This window comes from Hypanus sabinus, chromosome 4, assembly GCF_030144855.1.
Source record: "Hypanus sabinus isolate sHypSab1 chromosome 4, sHypSab1.hap1, whole genome shotgun sequence".
Taxonomy (NCBI): Eukaryota; Metazoa; Chordata; class Chondrichthyes; order Myliobatiformes; family Dasyatidae; genus Hypanus; species Hypanus sabinus.
In genome coordinates this window covers 84,926,475-84,950,220 of record NC_082709.1, presented here as the reverse complement: position 1 = coordinate 84,950,220, position 23,746 = coordinate 84,926,475, and the positions used below count along the sequence as shown (strand labels likewise).

At 41.5% G+C, this 23,746-nt stretch overlaps 1 protein-coding gene and 1 long non-coding RNA gene across 2 annotated transcripts; one reads left to right on the top strand and one right to left on the bottom strand.

Annotated features, from left to right (window-relative positions):
• Positions 1 to 428: 428 nt before the first annotated feature.
• LOC132392963 (tubulin alpha-1D chain-like) lies at positions 429 to 17,738 on the top strand. Its single transcript, XM_059967602.1, has 4 exons — positions 429 to 586; positions 10,881 to 11,103; positions 12,908 to 13,056; positions 16,457 to 17,738. Exons 1-4 carry the CDS (start codon positions 584 to 586, stop codon positions 17,438 to 17,440), a joined length of 1,359 nt encoding a protein of 452 aa, XP_059823585.1. The 5' UTR covers positions 429 to 583; the 3' UTR covers positions 17,441 to 17,738.
• Positions 17,486 to 23,676, bottom strand: LOC132392965 (uncharacterized). The gene is made up of 2 exons (XR_009511697.1): positions 23,413 to 23,676; positions 17,486 to 19,825 (listed from the first exon to the last, which is right to left on the bottom strand). It is a non-coding gene; the product is annotated as an uncharacterized LOC132392965 (long non-coding RNA).
• Between the last annotated feature and the right edge of the window lie 70 nt (positions 23,677 to 23,746).

The window sequence follows — 23,746 nt, the reverse complement described above, 5'->3', positions numbered from 1 at the left end:
CATTTTGTGTGTGGTACTCTGGATTTCTAACATCTGTAGAATCTCTTGTTTCAGATTTATCCTTATATTTTTCTCCAATCAACTTAAAATTCTGCTGCCCTTTCGCATTTTTGCATTGTACCAGCCTATTCCTGCAATGACACTGCACATAAAGAGTTAAGAAAGCAAGCACTGGCTGTGTACCATAAAATAAAATACCACAGGCATAAAATTCAAGCTGCAAGTAAACTGACTGTTTGGAGGAAAGGTGGGGCTGTAACACAATGGATCCACCCTGCAGCAACTACTGTGTTTAAACTAACTTCTCCTTGCAAAGAGATTGGCCCCTTGGCTGCCCTGTGAGTCTGTGGAAGTATGTTGTGTTGGCGACTGAGTTGGTAACTTGAATACTGCTCTCCTGGAGAGAGTCGATTGTGAAAAGTAATCGTACGCCTCTGTTGGTTGCTACCAACAAACCTCTGAGCTTCACCTCGCAACCCTTTGTCGCTTCACTTCTATAAATCCGGGGAAGGAGACAGCCTTCAGTCAGCTGAAGAACTTCTTGGTCGATTCCTGAAGGTCGGACTGTTGAAGATCAATAACCATGGTGAGTGTATGGGCTTTAGGCATAAGTACCGCCCAACAGTTTGTAATTAAATAGAGCTTTCAATGTAAAAGAAGCTTCTTACACATGTGTAATCAAGCAAAAATATTACACAGAGCTGCAGAGGGTAGGTGATCAACAGCTTGACTGGAAGTTTTTAGTCAGTCTGTTACAAAGGGTGGTAAGACAATGTAGTAGTTAGTGTAACACTTTACAGTGCCAGTGACTGGAGTTCAATTCCTGCAATTATCTTCAAGGAGTTTGTACGTTCTTCCCATATTCCAGAGACATATGGATTAGTAACTTGTGGGCATGCTATGCTGGTGCCGGAAATGTGGTGGAACTTACGGATTTTCCCCAGCACTATCCTCAAACTGTGTCGGCCATTGATGCAAATGATGCATTTTATTATGTTTCAATGTGCATATGACAAATAAAGCGAATCTTTAAAAAAGAGAGAAGAGAGAGCTGGGTGATGGAAGTCCAGTGATTGGAGCCTAGGTGGCGGTGGGGGGGGGGGGGCAAAGTTGGTAAGGCCATAATTAGGAGGAATGATGAGATCAAGGTTTCAGAGGGTTGTAGTGCTGAATGAGATTTTTTTAAATGGGGTAGGAAATATAAAAATCAGAATATATCATCAAGGATCAACTTTATTTGCCATCTATATTGACAGGAGTTCACTGTGGTGTATTTGTCAGGGCTCTACATACAAAAATATCAACATTAAACAACTATAAAAGTAACATTAGCACAGATCTGGAATAAAATGTACACAAATAAATACCAGCATGTATCGATAATGTAAACATCATTATATAAAAAGTGGTTTAAAGTTGGGGCAGGGGCCAACTGAAATCAGATTAGCTGCCTGGGGAAAGGCATTTTTAAGATGGCATGAAGTTTTTGTTTTACTAGACTTTTAACGTTTTCCACAACGGAGTTTTTGGAAGAGGCAGTTCGCTGGGTGGGTAGTGTCTGCAATGATGTTTCCTGCCTGTTTCTTTGTGCTGGAAGTGCTGCAGTGATGGTAGACTGCAGCCAGTGTGACCTTTTCTGCTGATATGACAGCTTAAGCAACACACACAAACTGCTGGAGGAACTCAGCAGGCCAGGCAGCATCTAGGAAAAGAGTACAGCCCACATTTTGGGCCGAAACATCAACTGTACTTTTTTCCACAGATGCTGCCTGGCCTGCTGAGTTCCTCCAGCATTTTGTATGTGTTGCTTAGATTTCCAGCATCTGTAGATTTTCTCGTTTGTCACTTCAAAGTCCAATGTGTTGTGCACCAGAGATGCTCTTCTGCACACCACTGTCGTAACGTGTGGTTATTTTAGTCACTGCTGAACTTCCTGTTGACTTGAACCTGTTTGGCCATTCTTCTCTGACCTCTCTCACTAACAAGGCATTTTCACTCACCAAACTGCTGTTCACTGGTATTTTTTTAAAAGTTTTTTGCACCATTCTCTGCATGTTCTTGAGACTGTTGTGCTTGAAAATTCCAGGATATCAACTGTTTCTGAGATACTCAAACCGTCCCATCTGGCACTATCATTCATAGTCAAAATCACTTAGATCACATATCTTCCTCATTCTAATGTTTGGTCTAAACAACCACTGAATCTCTTTACTCTATCTACATGCCTTTGTGCATTGAGTTGCTACATTTGATTGGCTGATTAGATATTCACATTAACGTGCAGGCAAACAGGTATACCTAATAAAGTGGCCACAGAGTGTAGGAGAGAAACGCAAAATGAAAATTAAAATGTTCAATTCAAGTAGTAGAAAATAAAATATTCACATCTAGGCAGTGTGCTCAATGTCACATGCATAACTGAAGATATCAGGCTAATCTGACAAGTCCTGCACCCCAGCTTATCTCTCAGTATGTTGTGTGATGGAAGGATCAGTAGGTGTGGGGTAGAGGACTGGTGGAGGTGGGATTTTTCAGCAGGAGAGTACAATTTTTACCACTGGCTCTCTTTAGGCATTGGAAACCATGCTCTAAGATAAACTGTTCTTTTACATATGACTAGGTTTGAATGTCACCGCCGAGGCAGTCTCAGTGCTATGGTCCTTTCTAATGTAGTCTAGGAGTTCCTCTGTCTATAGTTGTTCGCTGCCTGGGAGACTTGTTGCTAGGGGAGTTTTTGGCACCAGTTGCTCATTGCCTGGAGATTCTGTTGACCAGCATTTTTGTTGCCTGGGCTTAGTTTCAATACCTGTAATTTCTTATTGTTCTACTTGGCTGAGGACTGCTAGTGTGTCTCAGAGAATCTATGACTTGCTAAACCTGAGCGGTCTGTCTTTGCATCTGGGGTATTTATATTTGATGGTTCTCTGCCCAGTTAATTCTTGATTTCTTTGGTAATTTCTTTCCCCTCACCCTTCTCTCTTTTTCCATTTTTCATTCTAATTCCTCTCTCTCCTTTCTCTACCCTCAGCTGCTCATCACCTCCCTCTGGTTCCTATCGTTCTTCCTTTCCTTTATCACCTCCCAGCTTCTCACTTCATCCCCACCCCCGCCCCCCACACACCTCCCCCTTCACCTGGTCTATGACCAGCTCCTCCCCTCACCACCTTATTCTGGCTTCTGCCCCCTTCCTTTCCAGTCCTGATGAAGGGCCTCAGCCCAAAGCTCCTCCATCAATGCTGCCTGACTCGCTGAGTTCCTCCTACACTTGTGTGTGTGTGTGTGTGTGTGTGTGTGTGTGTGTTGCTCAGGATTTCCAGCATTTGCAGAATCTCTTGCATTTTTCTTTGCTGGGTCTAGTTTAACATACGTATAGATGGAATATGAATTCATATTTGAGATTCTTTGCAGATTTAGTGCATAGATCACACTGCAGACTCTGGTACTGGAACAATACATCAGCAATGGGTTTACAAGGGACCAGATAGACAGCTTGACAGTACGCAGAATCCAGGGTTATTGGACGTGCACCAAGAGAATGTTAGGCTAGATGCCAACGTTGTCTGCCTGGGACTGTTGCTATGTTACCATTAAGTCAGCCATGGTATAATTGAAAACTTTGCTTGAAAGGGGGCAGAGAGTCTGAGGGACAAACAAGAGTTAAACATCAGTGAGCTGCTGTTTATTTGCTCTATCTTCAATCCAAGTGGTCAGTTTCCTGTATTCTGCAAAGGAGTTTGCTTCTGTTGTGGGCATAACAAATCCTCTGTAATAGCACATTTAAAATTATTGGTTTATCCCAACATAGAATATAGAACTAGAAGAGTACAGCATAGTATGGGCCCTTCAGCCTACAATGTTGCGCTGACCATTTAACTTAATCCAAGATCAATCTAACCCTTCCTTCCCACATAACCTTCCAATTTTCTACCATCCATGTGCCTATCTAAGAGCCTCTAAATCTTCGTAATGTATTTGGCTCAACTATCAATCCTGACAGCACATTTCACAAACTCAGCACTCTGTGTTAAAAAAAATATTTCTGACATCACCTCTATATTTTCCTCCAATCACCTTACAATTATGTCCCCCTCCTTTTATCCATTTCCACCCTAGGAATAAGTTTCTGGTTGTCCACTCGATCTATGCCTCCATCATTTTGTACACCCTGATAAACAACGGAATGAAAATTTACCAGGATAGACAGAAATGGGAAGTTGAGGTTGCAATCAGTCTCAAGACATGCAATAGTGGAGCAGACTTAAAGCGTTGAGTAGCCCACACCATCAGCCAAATCATCATAGATGGAGTACTACAGCACAGAAACAGACCTTTGGCCCAACGATTCCATGCTGAGCTATTATTCTTCATGGTCTCATCGACCTCCACCTGGGCTATTCCTCTACCACCCACATACCAATCTAAATTTTGCTTAAATGTTACAATCAAACCTGAATCCTCCACTTCCACTGGGAGCTCATTCCACACTCGTACCACCTTCAGAGTGAAGAAGATCCCCCTCATGTTCCCCTAAACATTTCTCATTTCATCCTTAACCCATGATTGAAAACTCCTGCAAACTTCTATAGATGCACAGTGGAGAGTATCCTGACTGGTTATTCATGGTGTGTATGGAAACACCAGTGTCCGAAAAGCCTACAAAAGTGGTGAATGCAGTACAGTTAATCACAGGGAAAGCCTTCCCCACCATTGAACACATCTACAAAGAATGCTGCTACAAGAAAGCAGCATCTATCATCACGGACCCACAAACCAAGATATGCTCTCTTCTCTCTGCTACCATCTGGAAGGAGGTAGAGGAGCCATAGGTCCCACACCACCAGGTTGAGCAACAGCTATTACCTTACAACCATCAGGCTTTTGAAACAGCATGGACATTTTCATGTACAACACTGAAGTGATTATTGAACACAACCTATGGACTCAATTTCACAACTCATGTTCTCTGTTTTTTTGGTTTGTTTGTTTGTTTGTATTATAACTTGTTTCTTTTTGTAACTGCACGATTTGGCAGACTGTGTAGATTTTCATTGACTCTTTTGTACTTCTTAATTCTATTGTGAATGACTGCAAGAAAATGAATCTCAGGGTAATAAATGGTGACATATACGTACTTTGATAATGAAATTTACTTTGAACTTTGATTACTTCTCATTCTTGTCTCACCAAACCTCAGTGGAAAGAGCATGCCTACATTCTCCTTGTCTATACCACTTACATTTTTATACACCTCTCTCAAATCTCCATTAATTGAATAAAAGATGTTCTGACACATGTTAAAACTGATAGCTTGTAAAGTGCAGTCTGCGCAGGAAATGCAATTTTATTTGAAAGGAGAAGGTTAAAAGGGGCATTGAAATGGAGGTAAGGGAACCTGAACAGCAACTTCAAGTTCCAGCACCTTGGAATCTTGCAAATCATTAAAATTTACGTGGCAGGGAATAACTGCACCCATTTAGATATCTTGGAATTTTCAGGATTTCCTTTGGCAGAAGAAATTCAAGTTGTGCAGTCATACAAAAAAGTTCAAGGTTGTTTAATGTCATTTCCAGTACACAAGTGTAAAGGAGAATGAAATAATTGTCACTCCAGATCTGATATAGCACAGAAAAACCCAATAAGATACGCAATAATACAAAATACAATAAATATAAATACGAAGATAGACTGATTGTATGTCCATTTTTGCTAGGCACAGGAGTGTCTGTACATGAGATGACTGATAGTAATGGTGATTAGGGGTGTGGAGGGGTGAGTTAGTAGGTGGAGATGTTGATCAGCTCTACTGCTTGGGGAAAGGAACTGTTTCTGAGTCTGGTGGTCCTGGTGTGGATGCTAGGTAGCCTCCTCACTGACGGGCGTGTGACAATCAGTCCATGAGCAGGGTTGGTCAGATCCTTCATGATGCTACTGGCCCTTTTTCGGCATCTTTCTGTTTATACATCCTTGATGGTGGGTAAGCTGGGGCTGGTGATGTGTAGGGCTGTTTTGACTACAGGTTATATAGAGTCTTCCCAACTGCTGCAGTGCAGCAAAAAAAATAGCTTACTTGATATTACTGACAGGAATCTGAGTTCAAATCGATTCCAGATGCTAGGATCAGTCTCTCTTTTCCCTTTCCATTCTCACAGGGGCATTAGACCACTTTGCCACCTCTCTATATCCAGTTAGTCCCAAGTACCCTCTCTATCTCTGTGGCCCTGCAAGTTTACTTCCTTCAACATGAGAATTAGTAATTGATTTATTATTGTCATGAGTCCTGAGGTACAGTGAATGCATAAGAATGCATCAGAAATAGGAAAAGGAGCAGACATCTAGTGCTTTAAGTCTGTTCTGTCATTCATCAAGGTAACAGCTCGTTTTCCACCTCTGCTTCTATTTTCTGCACAATCTCATATCCTTAAACTTTCTTAATTTCTGGAAACCTATCTATCGCTGTTCTCAACTGGGACTCAACAGCTAATTCCAAAGATCCGCCATTCATCATATAAAGAAGTTTCTACATATCTAGATGCCCAACCACTTTATTCGGAGACAGTAACCCCCTAGTGCAGCCAAGGGAAACATTCTCCCTTCACCTAACCTGTTCAGACCTGTAAGAATTTCCTACTCAGCTCAGTTTCAGATTCATTTATTTACATATCACATGTACACAGTGAAATGCATCATTTTGCATTAAAACCAGCACAACATAAGGATGTGCTGGGCACAGCCCACCATGTTCAGAGGACAACACAAGCAACAACAACAACTAAATAACAGTAAAACAAGCCCTGTTCCTCCCTCCCAACTACCAAACCACCCACACACACACACAGATAGTCCTCCAACCCAGGCCTCCAAGACTCAGACTCACAAACATTGGATATTCAACTTCGACATCTTTTGCCTTGTAGTGAACCTTCACTGCCTTTTCGCCTTGGCAAATATATCTTACTTTTTTCCAGTAAGGAGACCAAACTATAGCAAATACTCCAGATACAATTTCACCAAGAAATTTTTCATCCTTGTTTTAAAATTTCTGTCCAATTCTATTTTGAAATCTTTCTCACTGCTTCCATTGACCTCATTTATAGTGAGTTCCAGATCATTATCAGCCACTGTTTTAAAAAATGTACTTTTAAATTTAGATTGACAGATACAGCATGGTAACAGGCCCTTACAGCTCAAGTTCAATGTTCAAAGTAAATTTATTATTTAAGTGTATGTATATATCACCGTATACAACCCTGAGATTCATTTCAGAATCAATGAAGGACGGCACCCAAAAATATGGACAATGTGTAAAAGAAAAGAAACTGTGCAAAAATAAAGAAAATAACAGTAATAATAAATAATAAGCAATAAATATTGGTAACATGAGATGAAGGGTCCTTGAAAGTAAGTCCAAAGGTTGTGAGAACAGTTCAGTGATGAGGTGAGTGAAGTTATCCCCACTGGTTCAAGAGCATTATGGTTGAGGGGTAACAATATATATCAGGATGCTTTTTATCGACTACAGCTCAGCATTCAACACCATCATCCCCTTAAAACTAATCAATAAGCTTCAAGACCTTGGCCTCAGTATCTCCTTGTGCAATTGGATTCTTGATTTCCTCACTTGCAGACCCCAGTCAGTTTGGATTGGTAACATCTCCTCCACAATCTCTATCAGCACCACAAGGTTAACCTCTGCTCACTTTATACTTATGATTGTGTGGCTAAGCACAGATCCAATGCCATATTTAAGTTTGCTGATGATACCACTGTTGCTGGCCCAATCAAAAGTGGTGATGAATCAGCATATAGGAGAGAGGTTGAAAATCTGGTTATGTGGTGCCCTAACAACAACCTCTCACTCAATGTCAGCAAGACCAAGGAGCTGATTATTGATTTCAGGAGGAGGAAACTGGAGGTCCATGTCAGGAGGGGATCAGAGGAAGAGAAGGTCTTCAGTGTTATCATTTCAGAAGATCTGTCCTGGGCCCAGTGTCATTATGGAGAAAGCATGGCAGCACCTCTACTTTTTAAAAAAGTTTGTAAAGATTCGGCATGATATCTAAAACCTTGACAAACGTCTATAGATCTGTGGTGGAGAGTATATTGACTGCATCACGGTGTAGTATGGAAACACCACACCTCAATGAGTCTGTGCCGCCCATTTTCAGCCATGTGACCAATTAACCTACTAATCCATATGTTTTTGACCTGAAGAAAACCAACAGTCAAAGGGAGAACGCCGAAACTCCCTTTTCACATTTCATTTGTACCTCTTGTTCAAAAACCTGCACCAACTGCCAATGGAAATAGACGTTTCCCCTTTCCTTTCCAGTCCCGATGAAAGCTCTCAGCCCAAAACATTGACTGCTTATTCCACTCAGTGTTGTTCTGGATTTCTAGCGTCTAAAAAATCTCAAGTTATAGATTTTCTTTGTTTACCTTAGGTAAACCTTGGCACAATTGTGTACCACTTATCAAATTCTCACACAACCTGCTCAAGACCATAAGAAATTGCAGAGCTGAGAACACAGCCTAGACATCACACAAAACCTGCCTTCATGGACTCTACCTCCACTGCCTGCTGCCTTGGGAAATCAGCCAGCATAACCTAGCCCCTCTCCTACCTTGATCATTTTATTTTCTTCCCTCACTTGTTGAACTGAACAGAGCATCAGAGCATGAACCACCAGACTCAAGGATAGCTTATGTCCCATTGCTTTCAGACCTTTGAACAGACCTCTCATATGCCAACAATAAATACCATTATACTTTATTGTCACCAAACAATTGACACTAGAGCATACAATTATCACAGTGATATTTGTTTCTGCACTTCGCGCTCCCAGAAGTACAAATCAAAGTAAATATAATAAAAATCCAAATTATAAATCATAATTAGAAAATAGAAAAAGGAAAGTAAGGTAGTGCAAGTCAGGTCCAGATATTTGGAAGGTACGGCCTAGATCTGGGTCAGGATCTGTTCAACAGTCTTATCACAGTTGGAAAGAAGCTGTTTCCAAATCTAGCCGTACAAATCTTCATGCTCCCGAACCTTCTCCCGGAGGGAAGTGGGCCAAAAAGTGTGTTGGCTGGGTGGGTCTTGTCCTTGATTATCCTGGCAGCACTGCTCCAACAGCACGTGGTGTAAAGTGAGTCCAAGGATGGAAGATCGGTTTGTGTGATGTGCTGGGCTATGTTCACGATCTTCTGCAGCTTCTTCCGGTCTTGGACAGGACAACTTCCATACCAGGTTGTGATGCACCCTAGAAGAATGCGTTCTACGGTGCATCTATAAAAATGAGTGAGGGTTTTAGGGGACAGGCCAAATTTCTTCAGCTTTTTCAGGAAGTAAAGGTGCTGGTGGGCCTTCTTGGCAGTGGACTCTGCTTGGTTAGACCAAGTCAGGTCATTTGTGATATTCACCCCAAGGAACTTAAAGCTTTTGACCTGTTCCACCTGCGCACCACCGACATAGATGGGGTTGTGCAGTCTGCTACTCCTTCTGAAGTCAACAACCAATTTCTTCGTCTTACTGACATTGAGGGGTAGGTTATTGTCTTTGCACCATGCCACTAGGTTCTTAATTTCCTCACTGTACTCAGACTCATCATTACCCCAGATACGGCCTACAATTGTGATGTCATCAGCAAACTTATATATTGAGTTTGATGGAAACTTGGCTACACAATCATGGGTGTACAGAGAGTACAGCAGGGGCTGAGTACACAGCCTTGAGGGGCACCGGTGCTCAGAGTGATTGTAGAGGAGAGCTTGTCCTCTATTTTTACAGTCTGGGTCCTGTCTGTGAGGAAGTTGAAGATCCAGCTGAAGATCTGAGTACTAAGACCCAGGTTCTGGAGCTTAGGAATCAGTTTATTTGGAATGATGGTATTAAAGGCAGAGCTGTAGTCGATAATACCTGAATTCTTAGAACAGAACAGTGAAATTTACAGCACATTGTAGGCCCTTCGGCCCTCAATGTTGTGCCAACCATGTAACCTACTCTAGAGACTGTCTAGAATTTCCCTAGCGCATAAGCCCTCTATTTTTCTAGGCTCTATAACTCTTGATCTCCCAAGCTACCACATCATGTCTCCTGCGTTTTATTTGTTACTGCACTGCATTTTCTCTATCCCGTGACCACAAGAGACTCTATGTCTAGCACTTTTCACTGCCTCAGTAAAGCAGCCAACATAATCAAAAATCCCACCTACTCATGGACATCCTCTCTTCTCCCTTCCTTCATAGGGCGGAACATACAAAAGCCTGAAAGCAAGTACAACCAGGGTCAAGAGTATCTGCTACCCCACAAACATCAAACCATTGAATGATAAGTGACCCTATTATGACAAGTGGGTCTCGATGTCACAATTACCTCACTATGACCTTGCACCTTATTGTCTACTTGGACAGTACTTACTCTGTAATTGTAACACTATTCTGTTTACTGTTACTGTTTTACCTTGTTCTTCCTCAATATTCAAAGTAAATTTATAATCAAATTACACATGTCACCATATACTACTCCGAGATTCATTTTCTTATAGGTATTCACAATAAATACAAAGAAATAAAATAGAATCAATAAAAAACCACACAAAGACAGACAATCAATGTGCAACAGACAACAAAAATGTGCAAATACAAACAGAAAAACAAAATAATAACAATAAATGAGTAATAAATAATTTTGAGAACAGGAGTTGCAGAGCCCTTAAAAGTGAACCCATAGATCGTGAAATCAACTGGGACCTTGGTATTGAGGGGAGTGAAATTGTATGTGCTTAATCAGGAACAAATAGTATGACATGCTGCACTTGTAACATCTAAAGTTATGGCTTTCCAAGTTGTGTTTTGTACTAATCATTTTCTTTTCCCTACAGCGTGAATGTATCTCCATCCATGTTGGCCAGGCTGGTGTCCAGATGGGCAATGCCTGCTGGGAGCTGTACTGCTTGGAGCATGGCATCCAGCCAGACGGACAGATGCCTAGTGACAAGACCATTGGAGGTGGAGACGACTCCTTCAACACCTTCTTCAGTGAGACTGGAGCGGGGAAGCATGTTCCACGAGCTGTCTTCGTTGATCTAGAACCAACTGTGATTGGTAATGTCAATGAAAGAATGCACTGTGGAAGAGGTGTTGCACAAAATAAAAGAGGGCATAATTCTCTTCTTGTAATACTGTAGATTTTCAGTTGTGTTGCTCTTTGACATACAGGAGGAAAAAGCCGAACATACAACACTATAGCCTGCTAACTCTTAAAAACCATAGCGCTTTTGCCCATCCACAAGCAGGATCTCCAATGGCTAACCATTTTAATTCTAATCCCCATTCCCTTTCCAACATGTCGGTCCATGGCCTCCTCTACTGCCTTTATGAGGCCACTCTCAAGTTGGAGGAGTAACACCTCATATTCCGTCTGGGTAGCCTCCAACCTGACTGCATGAACATCAACTTCTCTCACTTATGTTAATTTTTCTCCCTCCCCATACCCTCTTCTTCCATTCCTCACTCTAGCTCCCCTACTACCTCTTCTTTTTGCCTGCTTATTACCTCTCGCTGATGCCCCTTCTTTTTTTCCATCTCCCGTAGTCCACTCTCCTCTCCTATCAGATTCCTTCTTCCTCAGTCCTTTAGCTTTTCCACCCACCCAGCTTCTTACTTCATCCCCCTTCCCCCAGCCACCTGTGTTCAGCTATCACCTTCCAGCTTGTACTCCTTCCTCTTCCCCACCCCCTTCCTTTCCAGTCTTGATGAAGGATGGCAGTCTGAAACATCAACTGTTATTCCTCTCAGGCAGTATCTATTTTGTATTTTGTATGTGTATTTTGAATAAGTCAATAGTCATGTAATCCTCACCAATGAAACCCTATTCATTTTAATGTTTACATTTTTAATAAACCTCTATTCTCCAAAGTTTCTTTAACCCTGGATGGGGTGTCAAAAGTAATGTCTGATGACAGCTGATGAGCTCCAGGTTTCCACTGCCTCTTGTGTGACGAATTATTGCTTTTATCAGCGTACTATTAAATAATTTTCTTCTTGTTGTAAACAACCCCCACCCCCGCCAATCTATCAACAGAAATATTTTTTATTCTCAATTTATTCCATTAAGCTCCTTAATTATCTTAAACACCTTAGTTAGGAAGGTGGTTCGATGAATTCAAATACTACTGCCAGGGACCTCAGTTGAAGTGGTAGTACGGTAGCTTAGCAGTTAGCACATTGCTTTACAGTGCCAGCAGTAAGATTGGAGTTCTATTCCCTTCCACTGTCTGTAAGGAGTTTTTACATTCTCTGTGTGACCATGTGGGTTTCCTCTGGGTGCTCTGGTTTCCTCACACATTCTAAAACATACAGTTAGGGTTATGGTTAGTAAGTTGTGGACATGTTCTGTTGGAGCTGGCAGCATGGCAACACTTGTGGGCTGCCCAGCACATTCCCCACTGTTTTAACACAAATGATACATTGCAATGTACATCTCCATGTACAGGTGACAAATAAAGCTAAACTTGATTATTAATCTTACTACCAAGTTAATAACATACATAATTTGAGACAAATTACTAATTTGATTGTTCCCAAGCTTCAGATATATAGTCAAAAACCACTATTAAGTACACCTGCACACCTTCTTATTAATACAAATATCCAATCAGTCAATCATGTGACAGCAACATAATGCATAAAAGAATGCAGACATGGTCAAGAGGTTCACTTGTTGTTCAAACCAAACATCAGAATGAAGTGGCCATTGAGTGTAAACAGCTGTGTAAATTTACTTTCAGATGGAAATTTTCCCTGGACTTCAGTATGTTAAACTAAAGAGCCCACATGCAAGTACAAACCTATGATTTACTATTACAACCTTCCTTAAGTAAATTAACCTTGTATATATGAATTGTAGATGAGGTTCGCACTGGTACCTATCGTCAGTTGTTCCACCCTGAGCAGCTCATTACTGGCAAGGAAGATGCTGCTAACAATTACGCCCGTGGGCACTACACCATTGGCAAGGAGCTGATCGATTTGGTTCTGGACAGACTTCGCAAACTGGTGAGAATGCACTCAGCATTTGAACTGCTAAAAAAAATCACATAAATTTAACACATCTCATAACTTTAGATTGCCCAAGTGTGATATCTTATCTAAGAAAGGATGTGCTAGCTTTGGAGATAGTCCAGAGGAGGCTCATAAGACTCATTCTAAGAGTCTTTTAGGGTTAACGTATGAGGAGCATTTGATGGCTCTGGGCCTGTACTCACTGAAGTTTAAAAGAATGAGGTGGGAATCTCATTGAAACCTATCAGATATTAAAAGGCTTAGAGAGAGTGGATGTGGGGAGAATTTTTCCTATAGTGAGGGAGTTTAGACTAGAGGTCACTACATCAGAGTACAAGGACATCCCTTTAGAGCACAGAACAGGGAGAATTTCTTTAACCAGATGGTGGTGAATCTGTGGAATTCATTTCCATAGACAGTAGTGAAGGCCAAGTCATTGGGTATATTTAAAGTGGAAGTTAATAGGTTCTTGATTACTAAGGACATTAAAGGTTAAGGGGAGAATGGGGTTGAGAGGGATAATAAAGCAGCAATAATGGAATGGTGGAGCAGACTCAACAGGCCAAATAGCATAATTCTGCTCCCATGTTTCATGGTCTAATGAATAAAGTGGCAACCTGTTCTACAAATCCACAATTCTCCCGGGGGAGGGGGAGAGGGGGTGCAGGTGGAAAATTCAAAAACCATTTCAATGCAAAATTATCAAAGTGGTCATAATGTTATAGAGTCAGAGTGCACTATAGCACAGAACAGGCTCTTCAGCCTAGTTAGTTCATGCCAAACTATTGTTCTGCCTAGTACTGTCAACCTGCATCCGGCCCATAGTCCTCTACGATCCAGGTATTCATCCAAACTACTCAAATGTTGAAAGAGAAGTTATACCCTAGTGTTTAGTGTTGTTCTGGTTGGTCCAAGAGATGAATGGTTGAAGGGAAGAAGTTTTATTGAACCTGATGGTGTGGTACTTTAGGATTACCTTCTGCCCGATGGTAGCTGTGAGATGGTGCAGATCTTTAATGGATGTTACTATCTTGAATTCCCCCTGTCTGATTAAACTTGGGGGGGGGGGGGGGGTGCGTGGCGCAGTGGCATAGTGGTATAGTGGTTAGCATAACACTATTACAGCATCAGCTGTAGTTCAATTCCACTGCTGTCTGTAAGGAGTTTGTTCTACTTCTCTGTGTCCATGAGCAATTTTTCTGAGTGCTCTGGTTTCCTCCCATATTCCAAAGATGTATAGGTTAGTAGGTTAATTGGTCACATGGTGTAATTGGGCAGCACAGGCTCGTTGAGCTGGAAGGGCCTGTTACCGTGTTGTATCTCTAAATAAAATATATATTAAAAATAAATATAATGAATTTGCCCTTTAGTTCTTGATTCCCTAACCTTGGAGAAAAGACTAAGAGCATTCACTCCATCTATGCTCCTAATGACATTTCCATCCTGTGAAATAGAATGAATATCTACCCTTTCTGTCCTCCAGAAGGCTGTTGCCCCTCAAACTCCAATGCCCCAGAGAAAACAATCAAAATTTGTCATTATAGCGAATACACTTCCAACCCAAGCATAGCCAGAGACATTGAGTACAGGAGCAAGGCTAAGTTGTTACAATGGAAGAGAGCCTTGGTGAAGCCATTCATTGTGTGCTCTTCTGGTTTCCAAACTTAAGAAAGGATGAACCAAAGTAACTATCAAAGACTTTTAACTTGTAATCATAGCAACATACACATACAAGCATATTAGAAAGGAAGTACATCCTATTAAAGTAATGCAGCAAATGTTCACTACAGATTCCTGGGATGACTGGGCCATCATATGAGGAGAGGTTAAATTAAATATAGAAAATAGAACAGTACAGGCCCTACAGCCCACAATGTTTTGCCAACCTTTTAACTGCTCTAAGATCAACATAACTTTTCTTGCCCACATAGCCCTCCATTTTTTTCTTTCATCTATGTGCCTATCTAAGAGTTTCTAAAATGTTCCTGATGAATGTGCATCTATCACCACCCCCAGCAGCTTTCTTTGTGTAAAACTGTATCTCTAACGTCTCCCATATAATTTCCACTATAAAATCATGCCCCTCATATTAGACATTTCTGCCTTGGGAAATTAACTCTGGCTGACAACCTAAATTATGTCTCTTATCTGGTAAATCTCTATCAAGTCACCTCCCATACTCCTTTGCTCCAAAGAGAAAAGCCCTAGCTCGCTCCTATAAGACATGCTCTCCAATCCAGACAGCATCCTGGTGAATCTCCTCATCACCCTCTCTAAAGCTTTCACATCCTTCCTATAATGAGGGACCAGAACTGAATACAATATTCCAAGCGTGATCTTACCAGGGTTTTATAGCGCAGCAATATCACCCCTTGCAACTTGAAATCAATCTCCCAACTAATGGAGGCCAACACACAATATGTCTTACTAAGCACCCTCACAGCTTGCACAGCAACTTGGATCTAATTAAAAAGTCAGCACAATATCATGGGCCAAAGGACCCATCCTGTGTTCTAGGTTCTATTTTCATAATTATATTGAAAGGTGAAAAAGGTTCAGCAGGCCAAGTGGCTAATCCTGCTCTTAATCTCTCTGTTTTTAAGTGACCTGGACGTGACCTTGGACAGCGTAGAACTTTGTACCTGATCTACTTTATTCAACATAATTACAACTCAGAATCATAAAAACATACACAGATGAGGATATCAATTGTTGCATTGATTCTTGTCCTCCAGTATTTATTTAGCACCTTAAAATTATTTATTTTATCAGCTTAACTGTGAGAGCATTTAGAAATTCGCCAAAGATTTTGAACTTTCTGATATTAATCTAATCTTGTTAATATTCCGTAACCTTGATACAACAATGCTATTATATCCAGGAGTGTTAATTCTAATTTTTTTAGCCTTTCTTGATAGGATGATGTGAATGAGTGTTATTGAAGAAAGTCTTTGCTTATGTTATTTGGTTTTATTTCCTAGAACACCGAGTTAAGATTGAGGAAGGAACTTATTGAAATCTATAAAACATTGAAAGGCTTAGATAGAGTGGACATGGAGAGGAGAGTCTGGGGCCAGAGGGAACAGAATAGAGGGCTGTCCCTTTAGAACAGAGATAAAGAGGAATTTTGTTCACCAGAATATGGTGAATCTGTGGAATTCATTGCCACAGATGGTTGTAGAAGCTTAAGTCATTGGATACACAGGTATTTAAAATGAAGATTGATAGGTTGTTGCTTAGTAAGGGCATCACAGGTTATGGGGAGAAAGCAGGAGAATGAGTTTGAGAGTGATAATATATCAGCCATGAAGGAATGGCGGAGTAGACTCAATGGGCCAAATAACTTGATTCTGCTCCATGTTTACATGGCTAAACCTATTAATTTCATTCACAGGCTGACCAGTGCACAGGACTCCAGGGATTCCTCATCTTCCACAGTTTTGGCGGAGGCACTGGCTCTGGTTTCACCTCTCTGCTGATGGAACGTCTCTCTGTGGATTACGGCAAGAAGTCCAAGCTGGAGTTCTCCATCTACCCAGCTCCTCAAATCTCCACCGCAGTGGTTGAACCCTACAACTCTATCCTGACCACCCACACCACCTTAGAGCATTCAGACTGTGCCTTCATGGTGGACAATGAGGCCATCTATGACATCTGCCGGAGAAACCTGGACATAGAGCGCCCAACCTACACCAATCTGAATCGCCTCATTGGTCAGATTGTATCGTCCATCACAGCCTCTCTTCGCTTTGACGGTGCCCTGAATGTTGATCTGACAGAGTTCCAGACCAATTTAGTCCCGTACCCACGTATCCACTTCCCCCTGGCTACCTATGCCCCTGTGATCTCGGCTGAGAAGGCTTACCATGAACAACTGTCTGTGGCTGAGATCACCAATGCCTGCTTTGAGCCAGCAAACCAGATGGTGAAGTGTGATCCTCGCCATGGCAAGTACATGGCTTGTTGTCTGCTTTACCGGGGTGACGTGGTGCCAAAAGATGTCAATGCTGCCATCGCCACTATTAAGACCAAGCGCACTATCCAGTTTGTTGACTGGTGCCCCACTGGTTTCAAGGTTGGCATCAACTACCAGCCTCCCACTGTGGTTCCTGGCGGTGACCTGGCCAAGGTGCAGCGTGCAGTCTGTATGCTGAGCAACACCACCGCTATTGCTGAAGCCTGGGCTCGCCTTGACCACAAGTTTGACCTGATGTATGCCAAGCGCGCATTTGTGCATTGGTATGTGGGGGAAGGGATGGAGGAGGGGGAGTTCTCCGAGGCCCGGGAAGACATGGCAGCCTTGGAGAAGGATTATGAAGAGGTTGGAACTGAGACTATGGAAGGGGAAGGAGAGGCAGAAGAAGGAGAGGAGTATTAGTGTAATCCAAATGGTGTTAACATTTGTGATTAATAATCTGATGTGATTAAACTTGAGTTTTGAAAGGAAAGGCCTCTGGTCTCTAGCATTCCTATGAAAAATGAAAGGTGAAAAGGCAAAGAAAGTTGACTACATTTGTTCTTTCTCATTACTGCTTGATCTGTTTTAGTGCAAGCTTCATAAATCCCTATTTTTCTTTAACAACACAAATTTCTTCATGAAATTGATATTACCTGGTTTAATCAATAAAAACAATTTGTAATTTTAATAATTGTCAATAAAATAATATTGCAAACTGTGTGGTTGAAATGTGTATAGCAAATTAACTAAAGGTAATCCCATTCTATTCTGCAACCTGTCTGTGTTTTTCTGTTGAGGCAAGTACAGAAAAACCACTGTTTACTGATCCAGACTGCAGCTCATTTGACCCTCAACTCCATTTATTTTGAATACTCCCTATTCCCTTGTAATCCCCCTGCATCAAAAGCTTCAATTGCATTTTACTGTCCTTAGTATGAAGATCTTTCTCCGGTTTACTCCCACATTCCAAAGATGTTTTTAATCCGAGGTTCTTTGGAAGTCAAGCATGAGGCATTAAAACTTTTGCTTATGATCACTTATTAAGCATTACAAAAACACAATTCAATGATGTATCAGTTGGTAGGTTAATTGTTATTGTACATTGTCCCGTGAGTAGGCTAGGGTTAAATCGGGGGTTACTGGGTGGTAGAGCTTGAAGGGCTGTAGAGGCCTATTCTGCGCTGCATTGCAATAAAAAACAAGAAAAATGAAGACGAAGCATAAAGTGGGGGAGGAGGGAGAGAGGGGAGGAGGGGGAGAGACAGACACTAGTGGCAGGGGAAAGAACAAAGAGTAAAAAGCCCGAATCCAAGGTGGTTTGGCCTTCCTATACCAATTTGTTAATTCCATTGAATTTCCATAGATAAGAGTTAACCAATCAGATAGCCCTACTCAATTAATGCAATAGCCAAGAAGCTTCCAGAAAGATGCACAGGAACAGTAACTGCCGGAAAATGTACTGAATATACATAGGTAAATATATAAAAATACAAACATAAGAAAACTAAACTACAAGGAAAATAACAATTATGTAATCTAATCTAAAATGCATAGGATAGCAGTTTAATTGGTTGAAATAATGCAGTGTGGGCTAGTTGGACCAGAAGGGCCTGTTACCGTAATGCATCTCTAAATAAAATTAGTCTTGAATGACCCAGTTCTAATTTTAAGTTTTTGCTTCTGTGCTGCAAACATCAGAGTGAATACTTTTCCTCTGTTTATCATATAAAATCCTGCAGTTACCATTCTTATCTTTGACAAACTACTTATTTATTTGTTAGCAACATCCAGGTGTTGCTGTTTGCCTCTGAACTGACTGATTGGCCAGGATGCTTCTGGTCAGAATCAGAACCATGTTTAAAATCACTATGTCGTAAAATATGTTGTTCTGCAGTAGCAGTACATTGCAATACATAAACTAAAACTATAAATACCAACATGATATTAAATTAGTAGTGCAAAAAAAGCAAAAAGAGAAAAAAAAATCATGAGGTCATGTAATGGGTCCATTGTCCATTCAGAAATCTGATGGTGGATGGGAAGAAGCTATTCCTAAAACATTGAGTGTGTGTCTTCAGGCTCCTGTACCTCTCCTTGATGGTAGCAATGAGAAGAGGGCATGTCCTGGGCGATGGTGGTCCCTAATGACTGATGTTGCATTTTTGAGGCTTTACCTTTTCTTTAAGATATCCATGATGTTGGGGAGGCTAGTGTCCTCAATGTAGCTGGCTGAGTCCACAACATTCTGCAGCTTTTATTCTGATCCTGTGCAGTGGACCTTCCGTACCAGATGGCTCAATTGGGAACTGATTCATCGGTCAGGGTACTTCTGAGGGAGTTAAGAAATTACATTGTAAGGCTGGAGCCACATACAGACCAGACTGAGCAAGTGCAGAAGATTTCCTTCCCAGAAGGATATTTGTAAAACAAATTTTTTTTTTCAGCTCAATAGTTTCATGGACACTACTACAGCTGTTTTTGCTAATCAATTATATAATAAACACAAGAGATTCTGCAGATGCTGGAAATCTAGACCAAAATTGGCGTCCCTGTAGTAGCGGTTAATATGACGCTATTATGTCTTGGGCTGTCAGAGTTCAACCTTGGCATCCTCTGTAAAGGAGTTGATGCATCCTCCCCGTGGCATATGTGGGTTTTCTCTGGGTCCTCCGGCTTCCTCCCACAAAACAGACATTCCAGTTAATTGGGTTAATTGGTCATTGTAAATTGTCCCGTGATTAGGCCAAGGTCAAATAGGTGGGTTGCTGGCTGCGGGGCTCAAAGGGCCTATTCCATGCCGTATCTCTAAATAAATAAAAGCAGAGAAAGAATTGAAGGAACTCTGCAGGTAAGTCACCGTATGTGGAAAGGAATAAACAGTCAATGTTTCAGGCTGAGACCCTCCATCAGGACTGATATAATTATTACATCCATTACATTCATTATATAATTCTTTTACTGCCAAAGATAATAATGGTAGGGTGCTCAAGATTATATAACAGGTCTCTGCAATCTGTATTTGTTTACTCTTTATTCCTGTGGCAGATTTGCACTAATTTCCTGAAGGCAATATATCCCTACACCGATGAGGATGCTAGAAGAGAAATCCCTACTGGAACATCTGGAATTAAATTGTGATACCAGGGTATGGATGAATCATAACTGCAGCAGATACCATGGATCAGAATATGCACTGAACATCTGTACCTTCAGGAACTTTGGCAAAATAAAAGGAATAATGAGGTTGTGTTCATGGGCCATTCAGAAATCTGATGGAGGGGGGGTAAGAAGAGGTTTCTGAATCATTGGAATCGTCTACACCAATCATTTATAGACATGCCTAATCTCCTCAAAATTCCTAACAATGAGGCTGAGTCACGGACAATGAAGAACAGTGGATGGAAACTTAACATCGGTGGAAGCATAAAACACTAGGGAATGTGGACTGAATATTATTGGCAAGGAACCAAAACTGATAATATTAAGTGGTTGGAGCCAGAGGTAACATATTCTTAGTACAGTACAGGAGGGGACTGACTTGAAGCTAAACACCTTTCTGTGTGAGGGGGTTGGAGGATGGAAGAGGAACTTGTTTTGCTGTTGATGCCTTGCTTTGTTGTGTTGTTGTTGCTGCTTGTGTTGTTCTGCTGAATGTCGTTATGTTGGTGCTGGAATATGTGGTGACACCTTGTACACTTGGGTTGTGTTGGTTGTAAAAGCAAACGACACATTCCACTGTCTGTTTTTATGTATACAGTATGCGATAAATAAATCTGGATCTCAGGCTCTTTGGTTCACAATATCTGTGCCAGTCAAAATTAAAAGTTAGACTGAAACATCACCTGCACCTCTCTCAAATAGTGTCGCCTGGCCTGTATTTTGTACTTTTAATTCAAATCGTATTGTAAAGCTGAAAGAGTTGCTAGGTAAGTATATGAAAAGAATGAATTTGCAGTGCTCTGGTAGAGAGTGAGAAAGAGTTACTATCTGCTTTGCTCTGACTGGGTGCTTTGTGGTCTTCTATGGCAATTACAATGCATAGGAATGCAAGAGGATACAGAGTCACAGGCACATCTCCCCCCACCATTGACAACATCTACAGGAGGTACTGTCCCAAGAAGGAAAATACACACGGAAACATTCAGTGAAATGCCCCATTGGTGTTAACAACCAACAAGGATGGGCAGGAGTAGCACACAAGTGTTGCCACATATTCCAGCACCAGTGTAGCATGTCCACAATGTTCAACACAGTCACACAAACAGCAACACAACAGAGCAAAAACAACAACAGCAGAAAAAGCTCCTTTCTACCCATACACACAGGCCTCCAACCCCAGGACAGGCTGCCTCTGGGCTTCTAGTCCTTGGCCCCGGACTTCCAATCTCACAAACCTCAGGCTTACAACCTTTAGTCAACCTTTAGTTCAAGTTTATTGTCATTCAACTGTATATGTAGATGTAAACGAAACAGCATTCTTTTGGACTAAAGTGCACGACATGGTAACATATAACTCACACACAGCACAAAAAGTAATATTACCACAAATAAATTAACAAATAATAAATATATTCCATAAGATTGACATTTAGAATAAGATGCATTTATGACACAAGTTAATAAGTAAAAATATAACACTACTGGTGCTTCATAAGACCTGGGTGGTGGCAGGGAGTCCAGTAGTTTCACAGCCCAGGGGAAGAAACTGTTTACCAACCAAACACTCCTTGTCCTAATGCTACAGGACCTCCTGTCTGATGGTAGGGTAGTCAAAGAGTTTATGGGATAGATGGGAGGGATTCTTGACAATGCTAAGGGCACTGTATAGACAGTGCTCTTGATAAATAGCTCAGATTAGTGGATGGGAACATTGTCAAAGATCCCCATTACCTAGGTTTATCCTGGGCTCGACATATGGATGCAATCAAGAAGGCACAGCAGTGGGTAGTCTTCAGTAGGAGTTTAAAATTGTTCCAATAATTACAAATAATGGCAATGGGTAACTAAACCAGTAGCCCATGTCTATATAGAGATGTGCTTGTCTTTGTGTTAGTTTTGACAGGGCTGAGACTGATGTTGGAGTTAATGACAATAGAGATCTCCTTAAATGAGAATGTACTGCTTTCAACAACTTAACTGAATACCAATATCTCTGAGCAATCCTGCTATTTCCAAAAACATGTTTCCATAAACAATTTTATTCACTTGAAAAATCACATTTCTTTCAGTAGCACATAAACTAAAACCAGATGTATTAATAACATCAGTGCTTCCTAATGGGGCAAGAATTGTAGGCTTCAGCAATTTCCCCTAAACAAAGTAATTATTTCCTTTAGACAGACTACTTTGTTCTATCATGTTAAAAAGTCTCTCAGTTCACCTAATATTGCTATTATGTCTGCAAGTCTGAGAGAGTAGGGCCAGCAACTGGAGGCCCAGAGGAGGTCTGTCCTAGGGTTTGAGGCCTCCCTGTTTGTGTGAGACATGCTGCATTGGCAACAAAATATGTAGTGACCATTCTGGGCTACTTCCAGGACTTCCTTGGGTGTGTCAATTGTTAGTGCAAATGATACATTTCACTGCATGTTTTGATTTACATGTGATAAATAAATCTTGAATTTTGAGGTAACAAAAGCTCTAACAAATTTCTACAGATGTGCGGTGGAGACCATTCTGACTGGCTGCATCACAGCCTGGTAAGGAGGCCCCAATACACAGGACTGAAGGAGGCTGCAAAGAGTTGTAGACTCAGCCAGCTCCATCATGGGCACAAGCACCCCCACTATTGAGGACATCTCCAATAGGTGGTGCCTCAAGAAAGTGGCATCTATCATTATGGCCCTTCGCGATCCAAGACTTCCCCTTTTCTCACTTGTATCATCAGGGAGAAGGTACAGACAGCAGCCTGAAGATTCACATTCTACATTTTAGGGAGTGCTTCTTTCCCTCTGCCAAGGGGTCATTGAGAGCTATTACATTTTGAGCCCTGCCTCTGCATTTCCTCACAAACTCCAGTCCCCTCTGCTCAGGCAGCAGGTAACAGCCTATCTAGGGCTTTTATTTATCTGTCCCTATCACTACATCTGGCACCATGTTCCACACACCCATCTCTTTGTAAAAACACCTACGTCTACATCCCCTCCATTCACCTTAAAATATAGTCCTAGGAAAAAGCTTCCCACTGTCCACTCCATCTATGCCTTTTATCATTTTGTAGACTTCTCATACTCCTTCCCTCCAAAGAGAAAAGCCCTAGATCGCTCAGCCTTTCGTCGTAAGATATGATCTCCCAGTTAGGCAATGGCCTGGTAAATCTCCTTTAAACCCACTCTAAAACGTCCACATCCTCCCTATAATGAGGCGACCAGAATTGAACACAAGAGTGGTCTTACCAGTTTAATCGAGTTGCAGTATTACCTTGCGGCTTGTTGTTTATTTTTGCAAAAATGCCTTATTTTACACATTTTTATTTTTAAAGTCTTCACAGTCTCGTATCATTTAGATTCGATGTGTTGTCTGTACCTATGTGCTAGATGAAGCGCATTCGCCCTCATAGATACTACCTGACCCGCTGAATTCCTCTGGTGTTCCTCGCGTGTTGAGGCCTACACGGGATTTCACCGAATTTGAGGACACAACCTTTGGGCGCGTACGGAGGCGACGGGCAGAATGGCTTTCGCCGTCGCTGTGATTGGCTCCGGACGGTATTACGCGACGCCCGCGCAC